Source organism: Osmia lignaria, chromosome 16 (assembly GCF_051020975.1).
Source record: "Osmia lignaria lignaria isolate PbOS001 chromosome 16, iyOsmLign1, whole genome shotgun sequence".
Classification (NCBI taxonomy): Eukaryota; Metazoa; Arthropoda; class Insecta; order Hymenoptera; family Megachilidae; genus Osmia; species Osmia lignaria.
Genome location: NC_135047.1, coordinates 1,337,601 through 1,357,136, shown reverse-complemented (window position 1 = coordinate 1,357,136; position 19,536 = coordinate 1,337,601). Strand labels below are relative to the sequence as shown.

Sequence of the window (19,536 nt, the reverse complement as noted above, 5' to 3'; positions counted from 1 at the left end):
AATCGTGGCGCAACCACATAGGTTACCTCTTTCTATTTTCACGCCTTCCTCGCGATACCCCAAATCCCATACGATTCGTAGCGCCGCATATTTGAACCGTTAACCACGACCGTTCGAATCCATAATACCTGGCCATAAATCTATCCCAGGCGGGCCTTTGCGCTCTTTTATTTACCTTCGCTCGGGGGCCTGGTCAGGCGGGTCAGGTAAACCCTCCGCTCCGACGACCGGATCTTTCCATCGTTTTCAAATTTCAACCGTGTCCTTTGCACACCCTGTCATTATCTCGCTCTGGCTGAAAATTAACCCTTAAGACACTGCGGTGAGAGAAACATGGCCCCGGAGGAACCTATAATTTACGACACTGCCTGTTCCACCGACCGACATCGTAATTCTCAGTAAAATTTCACCTCTATTTCCTTCTTTATCATTAAAATGTAGTTATGTTTCATACTAATTTTATCCTAAAAATCTCGACTATCCCATTGAAATAACCACACGAAGATCAAGGAAGAATCATCACATTTATTACTATAATCTACGATCTGATATAACTACAATTCTCCTCAGGTCTGCTAGGTAGCGGCAATAAAAGTTCACTAGCAGATCGTGAACGTAATGAGCCGATTGCCCTCCCTCTTTCAATACTGTGTACACAGACCGCACCAGCCGAAGAAGAGACAACACAGGACGGTTCTTCGTCGATGCTTGGTTTATCCGCGAGAGGCAACCGAATCCTAAAAAAAGAAAACTCACGATCGTTGGTCCACGATCCTGGAAACCTCCCCGTCGGGGTAAACAACGATCGCTTTTACGACCTACTCTCGAGATTACTTTCCTCCCCGAAGCAAACGTCTCGTTGGGTCGGACGGGTGTGCAGCTGCTCGCGCTGCTTTACGGCGTTTACACAAGCGGTACGGCCCGACTTTTCGGCTTCCGTGCGTCGCTGCATTTCCGTGCGTGTGCGAGGCTAGCCAGCGATACGTCCACGCTTTGCGCAGAGACACGCGCGAGAGAATTTTCAACGGTGTTCGACCCGTAAACCACGGAGCGCATCGCAAAGGTCGTCCCTTTTTCTTCCACGGTTGATCCGCTTCCGGTGAACTTCAAAGCGGGCAGCGAACGAGGCTATTTTCTTCTCGGCGAGCACTAAGAGGTCCCTCTTTTTCGAAAGAGAAAGAAGAGACTTCGCGGTACCAGTTATTCATGTTTAATTACACCGTCTAACAAGTTTCAACTTTTCGAATAAATTCTCATTTTTAAACAATCAGCGCATAGAACCCTATGAAAAGTGTATATCGAAGGAGAAATTGGTTGTTGGACAACGTTATTATTCGCGACGCGCAATCTCTCGACGAGCCGAGGATAAAGGAGGCAAACTTCTATCCCAACGAACGGAACTCGCCTCGTTACGCGTCGAAATCTTTTCGTTACCGCTTTCGTTACACAGAGAACCTCTCACGCTAACGACTCGCTCGTTAAAACCGAAAAATCATTAGCCGAATGCCTTTCCCGTCGACTACTCGACGATACCTGCCACTTCCTAATACATCGAAATCTTCTTTTTACAAATCTTTCTACAACCGCGTCGATCGTCCGCGTTATAACAGCAAAACCCCCTAAACATTCTCGTACCGAAGAAAAATCATCTGTAAGATGGCTAGGGGAAAAACTAGGGACTGTTCACGGAGAGTTTAATGCACACGGATACATAATTCATAGGGTGCATCGCGGCTCGCGGCCAGGGAGCTACGCGGACATGATTTACTCGCGACGCGGTACAAAAGTCGCGGCGGGCCGTGTTTGTACGACGTTGAAAGGAAGAAAATTCAGCGTGGCATCGCGGAGTCTGCGTAATATTTTCACGGGGTCCTGGCCACCGGCGGCGTTCCACGACGCCGTCGCAAATTGTGTCCGCAGTGCCGCCTTCCAGACGCTCCCTAGCACCGTGAAATTCACACTCTCGGGACGACGTTTTTCACGATTCTGAATGCGCGCTGAGAGCCTCCTTTCTTCGTACCGGGGCGTCGAGACAAGACGCGAGTAAGTCGTGGTCTTATTTAAGGAAAAAAAGAGGGGGAGGGGAGGGGGAAAAAACCGTGGAAAAAAGAAGAAGAGGCAAAGCAGAAGACGAAGAAGATGATGATGATGGAGAAAGGAGAGGTGGCCAAGGAAGAGGAAAAAGAAAACACCGAAGGGATGGGAAGTGCGAGGATCAGACTTGACGAGAATTAGAGTACCGACGCCCTTTTGACAGCGAGGAAAGAAAAAAATGTGACGCCACTCTGACGCGCTTCGCGGTAATAAATACAAAAGCGAGGACACCGCGAAATTATCGCTACCCTCGCGCTTCAAATTCTCTACGGCGAGTCGTTAAAAGTAAAGTTTCTTACGTGACGTTCTTAAGAACTGTTCGTACTGTAAACAAAATTAAAAGCATTGAAACAAACGGAAGCATTCAACGTGGGAGGAATGAAAATTTTCACAGAGGGACGATTGGTAAATTTAGAAAAGGAAACACCTCGCTACGTAGAAAAGCGATAGAGAGGTACTCGTGTAAAAAAATTGAAATATCGAGAGAGCAACGCGATGGAAATAGGGATACAGGGAACAGGGCGAGGGTGGCATTCACGTGAAGGAATCAAAGGGATTTCGTCGAACGGAAAAGGCCGATCGAGCGCATTCCAGCAGTCTCGCGCGGTATAATGAGAACGCGCGAGCAAATTTCAAAGAAAGCCTATCGGTAGCTGCTCGTCGCCTCTCGAAATATGTACATTATCCGCGTCTCTTGCGTTGCACGCGGGTCATCAAACGCTGCTTTCGTTCGCGGCCAAGCGTTTTATGCTCTTTCAGACGACCCGCGCGATCCATCGTCGAATTCGATGGAAAATGGAAAGAAAGAAGCAACGAAAGATGAGCCATTTCCTGCCGGGGAACGGAAATTTCGGTATCAACCGAAGATACCGTCTATCTGTTCGCCGTGACCGTTCTCGAACTCTTTTGCGATTATCGCGTTTACGAGCCTTCGACGTTTCCTGCTATATTTATCTGTTTGTTTATTTTATGGGAAAATACCATAAATACTTTTGTATATTCGATGATAAACGCGATGCGTGCCGAGCGCAGGTGATGGCTTTCAAATATTTACGAGCGAGCAGGTGACATACCCTTTCGAACGAGTTCTATCGACTAAATTTCTTGAGTACATAGTTCATTTTTATATAGAACACTAAATTTTGATGAAAACCCTGTTGTTTAATCGCCTAAGCCGTTCGTACCTTAGATGCTTCGACAAAAGAAGCTGCAGAGCGATTACAATTTCCGTCACGAAAACGCAAAACGTAAAACGTCGGCGAATCGCGGTGCGAGGTGAAAGAAGGAGAATAGGAGCTTTGATAAGGGGCGCGGAGAAGGAAGCGAAGCGAGCGTGACCTGTCCTGGCACGGTGTGTATCACGGTGGCTCCGTGGAAAACACGCGCGTCGTTTTCGCTCTTTATGCGTAAATAGCCGCATTACGCGTGGCCTCCGCTTTTATTCCCTCTCTTTTTCGAGCCGTTCCACCCAGCCAAGGGATCAAAGGGCTAATACAATTTTTCTTGGTACCTCCTCGACCCTCCGCACCCCTCGGACCCGCGTCTTCGTCGCGTTGTGTACCAGCTACGCGGAGCAAGAGTTAAACAGAGAAAGAGAAAAAACGGAGAAAGAGGTTGCACACACCGAGCAACTCCGGGGCTGAATAACATTCGGCGTATAAAATAGCCGCGCACGCCGGCCCACGGACAAAGGGCCTTTAGTGGCAACCAGTGTAAAAAAGAACCTACAGCGAGTCCAAGAGAGAGAAGAAGAGAGGAAGAAGCAACGTGGAAAAAAAAAAAGTACCAGAGTACTGGTACCCCTTTTCAGGGCACAGGACGTCTCCGAACGGCGCGACGGGACGGGTCGTTCTCATCCGTAACCCGAGACGTGTAATTAGGAGCACCGGACCAAGATGAATAGCCAAGTGGCCGGTGGGGCAACAGGCGGAGAAAGGAAAAGTGGAGCCAAAGCTGGGAAAGGGGATATACTCTGACCCATCCATCGATTATGCTATATTTCATAAATAAAATAAAACTGAAAGATACTTTGCAACCGCGTTACTCGAGATTATAAATCGCGGAATCTGATTCGAGTAGGATATCCAACCAGTTGCTTTCCCTCGAGAAATTCTGAATCTGATAGGAAACACTTGTTCTCGTTTTATATTTTGTTATAAATAACGTTCCAGAGAGATTCCTTGCCGACCAATTTCTACTCTCCCTGCAGGTAGAACTGCTAATTACACGTGTAGCCGCATACACGACCTTACCGTCGATATTAGGTAGGTGGATACGTAATATGGCCCCCCTTTACCGTCGCGAGTCTGCGTATATTCGCTTTCTAGGTGTGCATGGCTATCGAACCGGTTCTCTTCTCTTCGAGAGGCAAAAGGAGAGAGAAAGAGAAGCACCGGGTTGCCGGCCGGCATCCACAGGCAGCGAAGAGAGGCCATAGCCTCCACCCGAACCACCCATCGCCAGCATCACCACCACCAGCCACCGCTATTGGAAACATCGTCGTCGATGCCGAAGTCGAATTTCGTAGCGGTGCACGTGAGATCGGCACGACCGATTCGGCCGACAGCAAATTGGAGCTATGAGCCTCCCTTTCCTTTTTCATTTTTTCTCTTCTTTTTTTTTGGAACGGTTCAAAGGATTCGACGATCGCGATAAAGGGTCATCGATACGGCTCTGGCAGTGAGACAATGTGACGTTCGATAGCTCTCACAGGGGATTTGATTGATTTATAGATGTTTTTGGAGTCTGTTTAATGGGAGAATCAAGCATTGCCAAGTTAGCGAAAGGTGTAGCGATGTGAAAGATAATCGTTCAAAAAGATAAAATTGGGCTTGAATTACTTTATCGAGGAGTATAGTAATGGGGATGAATATTTATGCGGTTTAGAAAGCTGTAGTTAATTAGAGATAAATAAAAGAGAGTTTAATTAAACGTGTCTAATTCGGGCCTAGGTCGGTTTCGGAGCAGATCGAAAGATATGAAATTATCTAATGATGTGTTAATGAAAATGGCAATGTATTTCGTATAAATATTCATAAGAAGCCTAGAAGATTACAACTAATTAAAAACAAATTTAAGAAAAAACTCGTCTGGGTTGGGCCTCGACTGGTTTCGGAATCTACCGAACGAGATACCTGACCGAAGATCGCGATATTATCGAACGATACATTAACGAAAACGACTATTGCTTTATAAATATTCAAGCAGCCTAGAAAGTTACAACCAATTAAACGCAAATTAAACAAAAAGTCTCGAGTAATCTTGTCTGCCGAATAAGAGGCTTATCGAAAGACGCGAAATTATCGAACGGTTCATTAACGAAAGCCAGATTTATTTATAATAAATAAAAATCCTCGGACAAACAGGTCTAGGTTGGGCTTGAGATCAGTTCCAAAGTAAAAATTGTCTAAAGTATTTGTTGTATTTTTAAATATTTCAAATAACCTGGAATATAAGATGTCGAATAAACGTGGCTGAGCTCCAACTTGATTTCCAGCAAGTCTGGCGAAAGGTGCTCATCGAGGGATGGGAAATTATCGAGCGATACATCGATAAAAAGGCAATAACCAGATATTCAAGTGGTCTAGAAAGTAGCAAGCAATTGGGAAGCAAAGAAAATCTCGTATAAACCTGTCGATTGAACGTTACGACACATAGATTGGGGAATGAAAGAGGCAAATTACCGAAAGCGGTCGTTTGTCTCGTAGTCGCAGCAGTCAGGCCCAATTAACCGTAATTATAGCACAGCCGGTGAAAGAAGAAAGGAAACAGAGACGCGGAGGTTCGTTGAAGAACCGTGAGGGTGAACGAATCGACGACCGAGAGACGGAGCGATGTTTCCGTCTATAATAGCATCCCTCTTTCCGTGCCTTCCTTTTTCTCCGTTCCCATGATTCATTGCACCCAAGAGCAGCCGGCTAAGAAAACCATGGGAAAAAGAATCGGGTTGCGTGTATGGTGTACTCACAAATGCAGATGAGAATAAGCGTGGCTAGTTCGAGGCGCCGCATCCTTTACGACACTGTCCAAAAGGGGATGAAACGCGCAGCTCCGAAAATCACTCGAGGGGTGAAAGCGAGAGAAAGACGATCCCGTTTCTCCAAACGCTTCACGTCGCTGTCATTCTATTCCCTTCGATTCGATGCTTGCCAAAAGAAATGAACACACTTGCACGAGGAACGAGAACGAACGAACCGAACACCACGAAACGACGCGCGATACTGAAGGCCGCTAACCCACGCCGCTTCGGAGCGACCCCTGCTCGCCGAGGGTTCACGGTCGCAACCGAGCTCCTTCGTCAGGCTGTCCTCACCAGAGGGCACCTGAATCTGGACTCCCCTATCAATTTACCGATTGTAGATATTTATTGTTGCTAACCAGGTCAATAATCGAAATTCCGATTAATTGCGATTACCGCGTTCGCTGCGAACGTCGCGGATTCGGCGATATACTTACAAGGGGAACTACCCAAGTGTTACACTCACTTATTAATGAAACTTTGCCAGCTTGTAGAGCTCGTCGAGCTGAACACGCCTATACCCCCTTTTGGGGGCAGACGGCTAATTGTTTAAAAGATATTAACAATTACAGTTAGTTACTCCTTACATTCTGAAGTATGACAAACTCACACATACAATTCGTAATCTAGAGATCCACGGTTCAAATCCTTGGTTCCCAACATTTTTTTTTTCTTTTTTTAATGATAATTTGCCTCTTTTTGAATAACTATTACATAAAAATTATCATAAAAAAAAAAAAAATTTTTGGGAATCAAGGATTTGAACCGAGGACCTTCAGGTTGTGAGTCATGGATCCGCTGCGTGGTTAAACACACGATTCGCAATCTAAAGGTCCTCGGTTCAAATCCTAGAGTCCCAATAATTTTTTTTTTTTTTTAATGATAATTTTTATGTAATAGTTATTCAAAAAGAGGCAAATTATCATTACAAAAAGAAAAAAAACTGTTGGGAACCAAGGATTTCAACCGTGAATCTCCAGATTGCGAGTTGTATGTGTGAGTTTGTCATACTTCAGAATGTAAGGAGTAACTAACTGTAATTGTTAATATCTTTTAAACAATTAGCCGTCTACCCCCAAAAGGGGTTATAGGCGTGTTCAGCTCGACGAGCTCTACAAGCTAGCAAAGTTTCATTAATAAGTGAGTGTAACACTTGGGTACTTCTTAGAGACCTCTCCAGACGGGGTTCACGCCCACGGATAAGCGCGCAAAATTTGAATTTTTGAAATATACTAACTATGTATTTCTTGACGTTTCGGATCTTTCGGGGAGGGAAAAAGTTGACAAGGTATTACAATTCAAATTTAATATATTATTTCATATATCTTATGACACGTACGTCGTCGTTGTTCTCTCCCTCGATAGTCGTAGTATCGTTATCGATAGCATTTTATAATAACAATCTAAACAGTCACGTTACTTACATCCCTACATTTATACTATATACTTTTTCTCACTTTACATATTGATGTTTCACCTCGTCTCTTCTATTACGTATGCTGAATCAAAGTTTCGCGTCCGTGGAGATGTTGATGATTATTTCGTTCGATGAAAAGAGGAACTAAACACCCCATCCCGAGCACGGATGCAAGTTTTCCTATGTACAGGTCCACAAATACAAACGATTAATCGACTTTTGTCGGTTCCGATTGAATACAATCCTCAATTCGATAGCTATACCCTGGTAATTTGGATTACGATGAAAGGATAATTCTCAAAGGTATCGAATCAATTTCCGTCACAATTGATGAAACAAATATCGAAGTGTTTTCTTGAATATTTTACCAGTTCAGAAGATACGTCCGAAAAATGGTACATATGTACATAAATGATCAGCTTGTCCTCGTATACAGGATGATTCAGGAATTAATCTCCATCGTTCTATACCTTAGGTGCTACAAGAACACAGGAAGAAAAATATATATTCCTACTTTTAAAATAACACAAATCGCGATAACTTATTCTTGAATCACCCTGTGTATACGTACATAAGTTTTGCTGGGATGTTTTTAACGAAGATAGCAAAAAGGATCTACAGTTTCTCTCGTCGCTTCCTGCAAATTCCAGCTAACTACATTGATTTCTCCGAACGACGCAGGACTATTTATATTATATACATCAGTGGTATTAAGAAGTCGCCTGCTCTCATGGCGAACGATCGATTCTTCACGGTGTATTAATTACAAAAAAAATTCGTGACAATAACGAACGTTTACCGTAACGAATACGAACGGTATCACACGGAAAAAGACGAAGCAACGTAACGCGAAATGCACGAATTTATTCTGCTTCCATCTTAAATCGTTTATCTTTCAGAAATATTTTCATCGGGATGACTAGTGTAGTAATAAGTGAACATTTCGCGACAACTAATCAGATTGCACGTTTCGATAAACGAAGGGAAACTAAATCAAACGCGTCGAGTATTTCTTTCGCTGCAAATAAAAATAAGTGATAAACAAATTTGTGATTATTAAATAACGGGGTTATCGAGAGTTCTCAAGGTTGAAACGAGCAACGGTTTTATAGTTTGATCGGAAATAAAATAGGTACTTTTCTCTTTGAAACACGTCGAAACACCGCACTGATCGCAGTTGTATCCTCGAAACAAATAAGGAAAAATATTTCGCTACGTGATTCCGTCGAACGCAAGAAAATGGATATGGCACCCCATGATCACGCAACGAAGAATTCGGAAGCTCGACGCTCGCAATGTAACGATATGTTTATTAACGCGAAGAAGACTGTCTTTGGCCGCGTTTCACGTCGCTTAATCAGCGACACAGAGTTCGTTTATCTATTGTCGATGATATGTACCAAAGTCTTGATGTTTTGCATCAATCAGCGAGACTCTTAGGTTCACTTTCGATCGCCCCAACCGGCGCTGTTGTAAAACCAAGACGATGCGCTCTCGTCCCTCGTTTTGCTCCACGAATTGTCCAAACCGCTGCCTCCTCCATCCTGTCGATAAAACACATGTATGACGTTTCTTTTTACAGTAAAATCTCTCTAGTTGTCCGTAAGTTGAGAAGCGGAAGTGGACAATATGGGCAGGGTAGACAGGATTTACGTAAAAGAGAAGGATAGCATGAGAACCGTAACAGCTGAGAAATTAACAATTTAACTTTCTTATTTTAAGATTTTTCTGCATGTAAATTGTTTTAACATATTGCTACAAATTTTCTGATTAAAATGAGATCAAACATGACATAATTTTGACTATATAGACGAAAAAAAAATTCGCATTGGGAATGTTCCCTTGCACATAAAATAAGTAAATATGACCCAGATTATATCGTGTTTGATCTCATTTTAATCAGAAGAGTCTGGCCAATATGTATAAAAAATCCGTAGGTAAAAAATTTATTATAAACTACCAAACTCTAACTCTCATCAAAGTGTTAGATTAGAAAAATACATAGGCGTAGAACGAAACCAATGGACACTGTCAGCAGAGCGACAAAGGGACAACTAGAGAGATTTTACTGTATCGGTTTCACGAACAGCTAATTTCAATTTTGGCGCGTAATGGAAACCGAGCTTACCACAACGTTCAGTTGATGCGTTGCGGGAGACAGATAATCCATGTTGGTGTAATAAGAAGAATAGTTTTGGTAGCACTGCTGCTGGGAACTGGTTGTTGTCCACGCTAACCTCTGATGGTCACCCGGGAATCCCCCACCGCTTTCCGTCACAGCTGGGCTCCAAATACTACTGCTGCTGCCGCCGCTACTGTACACCGTTCCACCTAACTGTCCGAGAAATTGAAGCAACCCGGTCAGACATTCTTATCCACGGATGGTAAACTAGTTCGCGGTCGGTAACTTACGCTCGGAGGGGTTGTACTGGCTGCCAGAAGCAGGCTTCCCGCTGGTTTGTACTGAGGGGAATCTCGGAGAAGAGCTGGCGAGCTGGCTGCTGAACCACCTGTACCTCCGCTTCTACACACACAAGTTACGACTATAAAAAATGGATGTTAATAGATTGATATCTCGTATGATTATGCACTGTTGTTAACGAGATTTTTTAAACAGAACTTAATCCTTGGACAAGGACTTGTTAGAAGGAGAATGAGAACAGTGTTATAGTCGGGTCGTTTATCGCTTGAAAAATACTAATTTTTTAGAAATATGATCTAAAGCAAAGAGATTACGACTTAAAGGCAAAGTTTATCTGTGAAAACTAGATATTAATGGATATTTACAGGGGTGTTGTGGCAGGCACCGCGGCGGCAGGCGTGGGCGTGGTAGCAATCGAAGGACTTTTTCCAGAGGGCGGATTGTTGGTCGGATTCCCCGAGGGTTTCTTCGACCTCGGTGCCTTGTCCTGTTGCTGTTGTTGCTGCTTCTGCTGTTGCCTGCATTTAGCTCTGCGGTTTTTGAACCACACCTACGCACAGGCACAATTATTGAATAAACCATGGGGAACAAATCGTTCTCCGTGTAAAGTCACGCGAAAAACGTTTAATCTTCAAAAGGAGAAAATAATTACGCAAGGTTTCGAATCGTGTTTTTGCGATCAAACGCGAGGTAGTTCGGAGAAACGAGCACGAAACGGTACAAAGCTTTTCACAAAGCTGGCGTAATAGCCAATTATAAGGGAATGCACCACCGGCGCAACTATCAATTACCAATGAAGCCTGCTTCGGTAACGCGAACGGAAACCTTCTCGTATCCGACTGGTTCGTGACAAAATTACCAGGAAAGCAAACAGATCGACCATCGACAACTAGAGCAAACTTTCTATCCATGAAATTATTTTGCCAGAATTGATTCGAAATTTTTACAAAGCCATCCGACGAACTTCTCTCGTCCTTCGATCCACTGTACGCCCTGCTAGATTTCCAGAACGCGAGAACGACCTCTGGAGAAGGACGCGAGAGAAGCAAACGATTCGAAGAACGAAGATAGAGAATAAAGAGGCAAGAGGGCGAGAGAGTGAGAGGAGAGTGGTTGGAGGTGAGGTGAGAGCAAAGAGGAGAGGGAGAGGAGCCTAGAGAAGCCCTGCGCGATCAATGTTAGAAGCGGAGAGGTGAGCTTGGGTTTCTACGGATTTTCTGGGGAACGACACGAGCAACCCGCGTTCTTCCACTGAAGCTGCTACCCCCGTTCTATATTTCTATTTACTCTATACGAATTCTCTATCTTCAAACTGCTGAAATATGTATACACACTATCGATCGCGAGTATCACTTGTGAAATCACTTCTGAATATCTGATAAATAAATATCCAGAAATGATTCTCATCTTCTCGTAGCATCGAATTAAAAGAATCTTAGTCGTGTTGACCGATACATTATATTCTGCTGATTGAAAAGCAGCACAGGGGTCAAAGAACACGATCACAGACAAGAAGTCTCCGGTTTTGCAGTCGACAACGAACGTGCAGAAGACTATGGGTCTGGTTGGACCCATTCAATTCATTTACAGGACCGGGACCAGGTGCGCTGGTCCGCAATTGCGGATGCGGTGCGCCCTTTCCGCTTCTGATGAGGGTGGAATATGCACGGGCACGTTCTAGCTGGCTGTCGGCTTCGAAAGTCGATTCGGACGACACGAAGTCGTTCGTGACAGTGTCGGAAGTTAACGATTCCACGAACTCGCCACGGTTCATTCCTCTTTCGAAGCTACCGGCTCGTATTGAGAAAGATTTTCGAGCGCAGGAATTTATCGAACAGTTTTCAACGAGAAGCTGATACTGGACAGCGCCGGTTCTCGTATTTACAGGGTGAACTACTAACTCGGTTAACAGTCGGGGCACAGGAAACACGAACGTCCAGTAAATCGATGCTGTCTACGCGTTCCGACAGTGCTACCCCTAGGTAACGAGACACCATTAACTAGCAATGGAATTGAGACTTGCGTTGGTAGCTTCGATGGGTTTACCCTTGAAATTGATACATTTCTACAGATTTGTTTTGAAGTATAACACGATTTGAGATTTATTATTTTCTCGTTAACGGTGCACCCTCTATCATTCACCCCACGTTCTTAACGACACAGAAACGTTGCTTCGACATACCTGCACTCTCGATTCCGGGAGATTGATCTTCATCGCCACCTCCTCCCGCATGAAAATGTCGGGGTATTTCGTCTTCGAGAAAAGTCCTTCGAGAACGTCCAACTGTGCTCGAGTGAACGTCGTTCGTTCCCTTCGTTGCTTTCTTGGATTACCTTTAACAACATTTCTAATATACTATAGTAAACTTTTAATAAATCGCAGGTATATTCTTTTATAAAGATAGTAATAATAGTATAAAATAACGAACGGCACTCACAGTAGTAGGACTCACCAGCAGGAGTACAACCGGGGTAGCCTATGGTGGTGTGAAGAGCCTCGATCGGTGGCATACCAAGGGCACTGACGTAAGGGTTGGTTTTAAGGGCACCGTAGGGCCCGGCCGCGGACGCGCCGAATGCGGCGGGCCCGAAAAGATCGGAGGCCGAGGTGGTGGAGGCGGCGAGGCCCCCGAGATCGGTGGCGCCGGCGCCTCCGCTGCAACCGGAAGTACCGCCCAGGCTGTTCGGCCACATCACCACCCCCTCGGCCCCCACCACGACCACCCCCCCGCGCCTCGCGGCCGCCTCTACGCGAAACTCCTCCGCTCCACCGAATTACCCTCTTCTGCTTCTGTAATTCAAATTCAAAGGTACCGGTTAAATATACCCCATCTTGCACATTTCCAAACAACTTTATCGCTGCTAAATTTCGAGTTTCAGAATGATCTCTGTCTCACGGGATACCTACACTACTCAAACGCTTAATATTCAAGCTCGAACACTTTATACCCACAAATTGTTTACTACTTCTCTGGTTCAAAGTTTAAAGTCCAAGCCAAACGTTTTTACATTCTTAACTCGATGAATGACGTGGTAATTTTCCTCTCGTCCGACGCGACGATTGTCTTAGGAGAATCGCAACGCGACACCAAGCACGGAACGGAAGTCACGGCTAACGGAAAGTTCCCAGCGTACGAATATCGAAACCGATCACGGAAGATGGGGATGTAAGATCGAGGTTGGTGCGGTTGGCAGCTGGCTTGGCCGCCGGATAATCCGAAGTAGATGCAACACGACTCCCCGGACACTCTTCGAAGCCGTTGCTTCGCCACGTAGACGAACAACGAGGTGGTTAATTCCGAAAACGCGTCGTGTCCTCTCGAAAACCGAGAAGCGGCTCGAAAAAGGGCCCGATCTTGGACGCGTCGGTCGAGTCAGCCTTTCCGTTTTACGTTTTAGCCGCTGCTTAAGCCGCGTTTTATCCTCTCCGATTACAAAGTCAAGAACGTCGTCGTTCTATCGGAGCCCGGTACCGCTCGGCTTTCGATCTCGCACCTTCGTAACCTGGCCTTATTAATTTATTTGCCCTCCCGTTTCGCATCTGCGACGTCCTCCAAGTCGTCGTCGTCGTCGTCATCGTTCCAAGGGAATATCGTTTCGGTACTTAGAGGCAAAAGGGGCAAGGGAGGTCACCGCTTGGCATATGTTTCGGATTAATACCAGCTAAGCGGTTGTTAATTAACATGTGCGACGTGAAAAACAATCGAATGACGACAGCCGCGCAGAAGGTGGCCGTTTATTTCCGATACGATTCGCGATCTGCGGAGGACGGACAAAATAATGGAAACGCTAAACAGTTTTAATTAGTTTCCGACACTGACAATTGTCGGATAACTTTGAAAAGAATGGCGAATAATTGAACCTCAATCGATACCGAGGCGAGATAAAGAAGCGCGTGAACGCGCGAGCTGAGACGAAAGTTTGAAGCGCAACTTTCATTTGCATTTCCGATGCAATATTGCGGTACGCTTGTGGGTCTCGTTTCGAACGGGGTTCGCTTGCGCAAAATGAAATTTCGCATCGATAAACCCGCTTTAATAAAGCATTGTTCCGTTTCGATGGCTTCTGTGTAGCGGTACCACGAGTTCCCTGATGAAAGAAGGGCACTTCTCGGAGCACTCGAGCGAAAGTTCCTTCTCGCGGATACGAATGAAACATCCTCTCGACTGGTGCTCGATTTTCATGGTGTATACCGTACTCTTCGGTGATATTTTCGAAAAAGCAAGAGAATCGAGGAGACGTCGGGTAGTTCGAAACAATACGGAACGGTGATGATTTTCTCGTTTAATTACGATCTTCGCCGAGGATCCTTGCCGCGAAATGAAGTTCCAGACCGATGAAAGAGAATCCATAAAACGCGAGGCTTCCCCGTGACGCCTCCTCAGCCGATCTGGCTATATTAAAATTTGGCTGGCTATGAAAAGAAGGCCAACGAAGAAAAGGGCGGCTACGTTGTCGAGGGTTCTCCTGAAGCAAGTCAGGCGCGAATCTCCTATACCTTTGTGCACTCTTGCGCTTTACGCTGGCCACAAAGCACTCGTTACAAGCCAACCGACTGGGAAACGCGCAAACGAATGGCGAACATCGAAATTTTCAAGAAATGCCTAGAAACTTTAGAACCTTAACGTGTGCCGTTTCGGAAGCGTCAAAGTTGAGTACCTGAAGATTGTTCACGCAAGAACGCGAATCATGAATTGATCTCGAGGTCTGCGGCAGAGGATAGGTGGGTGCTTTTCGAAACAAAAAGGGTAGTCGAACGAAGGAGAAGGACTTTGTGGCTGGCGCACTTATTTACACTGGTGCGATATTAAAAGACCGCTGTGAAATCGGGGTGAGGAATTCTCTAGGAACCTCTTTGCCGGGCAAGAGAGGTTTCTTTATTTTTGTGCAGTTCAGCGCACAGGACAATGCACTTGTTACAAGGCCGCCAAGTGTGGACAAAATGCCCAAGTCGCCACTCGATTGGTCCTCGAGGGTCCTCGAGCAGTCTACGAGCCTGCTGTACAACGTAAAGAGAGAGATACGAGAAGCGAGAGGAAGACCAAGAGAAAGCCTGCCTTTTCCACCCCCGATGAATCGATCTCCCGCTACAACTACCGACCATTCCTCGCTTCCACCCTCGCCCTTCGATTCGATCTGGCCCTACTACAAACACTTTGTGTTACCAATCCACGTATATAACGGCACGTTGTCCCTAATGACTGTTAAATCTCCATTATTGCGTACCACCCGCTCGTTCGCGCTTAAGAATTTGATACGCTGATACTCGTCGATGCGTGCATCAATCTATGAATCGAACGAACCAATACTGCCTCTACGCTTTCATCGTTGTTTTTCTGAATTCGATTGCAACGAGATTGAGATCGCCGATTACGCTGACCGACGCAGTGGAAGAACCTATGTTTGGCACGACACGAACGCAAGATTTGTATTTGAAAAGCCGACGGGTTTCCATAGAAGTCTCTAGTTCTCGATGATAGTTTCGAGGTAGACTGCGGTATAATTTCCCGGAAAGTTGTATTCGGTGGTGCACGAGGAGAGAGAGCGAATCTGGCGAAGCCAACGTGGAAAGTTAAGTTCCGGCCGCGCATTGTTTCCACGAGTGTTTGCACACAACCGCATTGTTCCTGGAGAGCACTCTGTCGCTCCCTGGCGTCCACAATGGACGTGTACCCGTACGTAGAACAGTCTGTGCGTGAAGAGGAGAGTACCGGGCGCCGATGGTACCGGGAAAAGTCGGAAACTTCTTGCAGGGTATTAATCGATTTTATCAAGTACTCGATTCGACTCCTCCCTACATCTTCCCGGCTATCGCAAAATATCTCGATATTTTAAATTGTTCATATTTTGTCGACGTCTATGAATATTAATAAACCGTTACGCGTCACGTGGCGTCGAAGCAGCGAAGCATCGAATTGATCGAATGGATAGGAACGCGTCCATTTCGTCGAAAGAAGGTCGCGTCTGGGTGGCGCAAAGTCGAGGGTGGACTTTTTCACGGAACAAAAGCTGTCCGCGAACCGTCTGGTAGAGCAGGATCTCGTAGCTTTGAATACCTTCTTTAAGAGGTGGCATCCGCGTAGTCACGAGGAAACGTTCTCTTCGCATTGAATGCAATTTAGCCGGAGGGATGCCGTTGTTGCGCGTTCATTGAGCGTAAAACTTAATTCCCGTGGAAATGCTACGAACTAGACACGTATATATGTACGTATATACCCATCTTCGAGGGTTGTTCTCTCACTTGGGTAGTTAGTTTTTATTCTTGGCTGGAAGAAAAAAAGATTCCAATAGGGTTGCAGTACCCTCCTCCTGACAGGGATGAGCCTTCTTCTTTTCTTCGAGTTCTCTTCCGTCTCCTTTCTTCTCCAGCTTTCATTCTCTCCCTTTTACTCTAAAACCGCACCGACGATCGACCGACGAAACTCACTCGATTCCTGCCAGCCAATTTCCTCGAAATTTTCAAACGATAGGCGAGTCGTTTCACCGTCGCCTGCCCTCCGACACTCGTTCCATTTTAGTAGCGATACACGCGCGATCGGTTGTCGAAACAGTAAAATCGCAGAAGCTCGTGAAACTCGATTACTTTTCGACGTTTTACTCGGTACTCGAGGTCTTCCTTCCACGAGGAATTACACACTATCCGATTAGGAGGCGTTTGAATTCGCCAATTCCGGCAATTACACTGCGATAAGGGTCTGTTTGAAAACGAACGATGAATCGGAAGCATGGAGTTTCCGCGAAACGTACGAAATCCCGGCACCGACTAGGATTCGAGGCGTTCTCCGCTCCCGTCGAGGACGCTCCACCGCGTACACGCGACGAGGAGACGAAGGTCCTCCTCGTGGAAGGCGGACCTTAACCGGGAGGGAGGCAAGCCAAGAAGATTACCGTAAGCAGATTATTTCCGTGGAAATCCTGCTGGCCAACTCTCCCGGCACGCTGCCGTGGCACCGGCGTTTTCGAGCCGAATCTCCTCGTTCTAAAATCGCAGCCGCGAATCGACCTTCCCGCGAAAATTCCTTTGCATTCAATGTTATTCGAGTTTCCTCCGAAATCATTGTTTCTTTGAGTATATTCTTATATTGAGATTAATGTTCCGCGCGATTAGATAAGTAGAATACGTCTGACTATACGCGTCCATTTCTACTGCGGTCAGTCGACGCGTTAATTAACGCGAAACACAAGAAATACGGTAACGAGATGATAAACGAAGAGTTTAAATTTGAAATTGAATCGGTGGTATACAGTCGTTTTACCATCGAAATCGACGATCTCGAGGATGTCCGGCGGTCGCATCGACGCCCATTCTTTTTTCCACTCGACTTCATGAGCGGCTCGATAAAAACGTTGACGCGGGGAAGAAATACGAGCGGATTAAAATTTTCCCGAAAGCGAGTCGAACGGTTATTTAGCCGATGAGTGACAACAAAGATTCGTCGATGGCCTGACAAAAAGCTCTCGCCCATGAATATAATTAATAAAACGCGCGTAGGATTAATTTCTCTTCTCAATTCCGCGCATTATGTCGCTGCAATATACGCCGGAAGACCGAGCTAGTTCTCGAGTCGTTTACTTTGGAAAGCAACCGACGAAACGCGTTCAACTTCCTATGAAATATTGCGCCCGTTACGATTCTCTGTGTTCGGTTATGAAACGAAGCGTGGATATTTTCGTATCGACTGTAATTCGTTGGACTTTTTTTCGTGGGAAAATGAAAAAAAAAATACAATTCTCTTGGTGTTTGGGAATATTGCGACGCGTATTCGGAGCTGTATGGTCGCTCACAAATTTATATTCTCTCTTTGGCTGGATGAAAGCTTCCGCGTACGCTTTGCCGATTAAACGCCGGCATTTTCGAGGTTTTCGCGCACCGCAGCGTCCGAATTTGGTTGATTCGTTTGGTCGGGTCTCCCCTTCCTACTCGCACGGCCCGATTTTTTCCCGTTTACCACGACAAAGTAATCGTAGATACCGGCTATTCGGTGTACAATAAAAATTGATATTGTGGTTAGCAGAGCGGTTTCTCCGAAAGTAACTGCTTTTCATACGAAAGAAATTGCAATTTTCTCCAAGTACGCGCGTAGAACGGTTGCTTCAGTGAATTCTGGTTGCTCGTAAATCACGAGATTCCGATGTAGCCGCCAAGGGAAGCCCAGTCACTGTTACGAAACGGGTAAACATTGGATCGATAGATGCGTCGCTGGTGGATTCCACGTTCGCGTTAATCAGCCTCGAATTCTCCAAACTTTTTCTCGATTTTTATGTTTTGACACATCACGAAAATCTTCTAAGCTTAGAATATATTTTCCCCAAGGTTTTTCGAAACGTAAATCGTGTCCAGCCAGTTTCAGCTATCTTTATCGATGCTTAGACCAGCCGTTGGAAGAAAACCGGAAACCCTGGCTCAGAATTTCAGCACGCGGATCGACGATTTAGACGCGCGATATATCCGCGACGAGCCGTAAACAAATCAGAGGGACAGCTCGCGTGTCGACAACTGACAGTCACGAAACGCACTCCCGCAAGGAAGACCACCATGGATCTTCCGACATATTCGACAAGAGGGACTATAAAAATAAATAAAAAAAGGTACTTACCCGTGTTTCGCGGCTAGAATGTTCGACGGAGCTGTACGTTTCGTGCGGTGCGGTGCAATCCTGGCTGGTAGGAATGGGCGAAGTGGAACCGGTGCCGGCGGTGGCGTTCGACAGGGTGGTGAAAACAAAGGTTAGGTGTATCCAGTGATGCGGTCGGTGGTGTCGGTGGTGTCGTTGGGTCGCACGGGGCACACACGTTCGTCGCTACTGCGCCACGTCGTTTTGCACTACGAGGACGCCCGATAGAGTATATCACGGATATGTAGACCGATAATGACTATTCTATTCCCTAATCCGGCCGCGTTCCTCTCTCCTTCTCACTCTATCACCCTCCTGTCTCCCTCTCAGCCTCTCACTCTAACACCGCGTTTCTCCGTGGGTCGCCGCCGTTCCGCTCCGTCCCGTCTGTCGGTCTGTCTCTTTCCCTCTAGCTGCGCTCCGGCGGCGTGTCGGCTGGCGTTCCGTATGCGGGATGTGGGACAGACCCGGGACAGATGGACAGGGATAGACTAGGTAGGTAGAGAGAGCAGCGAGCGAGCGCGGCTATTATAGCAGGAGGGCGTAGGAGAGCCCGGCTCAACTTTTCACGAGAACTTTAGTTGTTACGGATCGCTCTCTTGGCCGAGGGGTTATGCGCGAGGGGGGCGCACGGTCGCTCGTTCGGTTGCTCGCTCGGCTCTCGCCGCGGGTGACCGGACCGCCGCTCGCTCGAGGGGAGGGGCCGAGGGGAGGTATTTCGAGGCTGGAAGGGATCGACCAGCGAAGGAGTGGGGATTTAGCCATTGGTGCAGCCAGGACGGACTGTACGCGAACGGAACGAGATGGAAAACTTGGTCAGGCCGTGAGAGAGCGAGACGGAGACGTGGTCGCGTTTGCGCGGTGAGAAGGACTAAGCGAGATAGGGCGAGGGGGTTACGGTCGACGAGTGAAACTGGTCCCTCGAAAAAGTAGAGGGGGAAGGCGAGCGAGAGAGGAAATCACGGTTGGT

General features: G+C 46.3%; 2 protein-coding genes across 5 annotated transcripts in view; both read right to left on the bottom strand.

Moving 5' to 3' along the window:
* Positions 1-6,327, bottom strand: part of LOC117601004 (tyrosine-protein kinase-like otk) — a 35,282-nt gene extending 28,955 nt beyond the window's left edge. Inside the window, exon 1 of the mRNA XM_034317191.2 lies at positions 6,062-6,327. Within this exon, the coding sequence (XP_034173082.1) occupies positions 6,062-6,104 (43 nt within the window). The 5' untranslated portion in view covers positions 6,105-6,327. The remainder of the gene's footprint in view (positions 1-6,061) is intronic.
* A 1,067-nt stretch (positions 6,328-7,394) lies between these two features.
* Positions 7,395-19,242, bottom strand: otd2 (homeotic protein ocelliless). 4 transcript variants are annotated; one of them, XM_034316182.2, is made up of 7 exons: positions 18,549-19,242; positions 12,405-12,742; positions 12,134-12,285; positions 10,317-10,501; positions 9,942-10,053; positions 9,658-9,864; positions 7,395-9,073 (listed from the first exon to the last, which is right to left on the bottom strand). In XM_034316182.2, the coding sequence occupies exons 2-7, from the start codon at positions 12,643-12,645 to the stop codon at positions 8,972-8,974; spliced, it is 999 nt and encodes a 332-aa protein (XP_034172073.1). In that variant the 5' UTR covers positions 12,646-12,742; positions 18,549-19,242; the 3' UTR covers positions 7,395-8,971. The 4 variants fall into 4 exon arrangements, with proteins under 4 accessions (XP_034172073.1, XP_034172070.1, XP_034172071.1 ...); XM_034316179.2 differs by having other exon boundaries at positions 7,397-9,073; positions 12,390-12,742; positions 18,549-19,237; XM_034316180.2 differs by lacking the exon at positions 18,549-19,242 and adding an exon at positions 16,008-16,753 and having other exon boundaries at positions 7,397-9,073; positions 12,390-12,742.
* Positions 19,243-19,536: the final 294 nt, after the last annotated feature.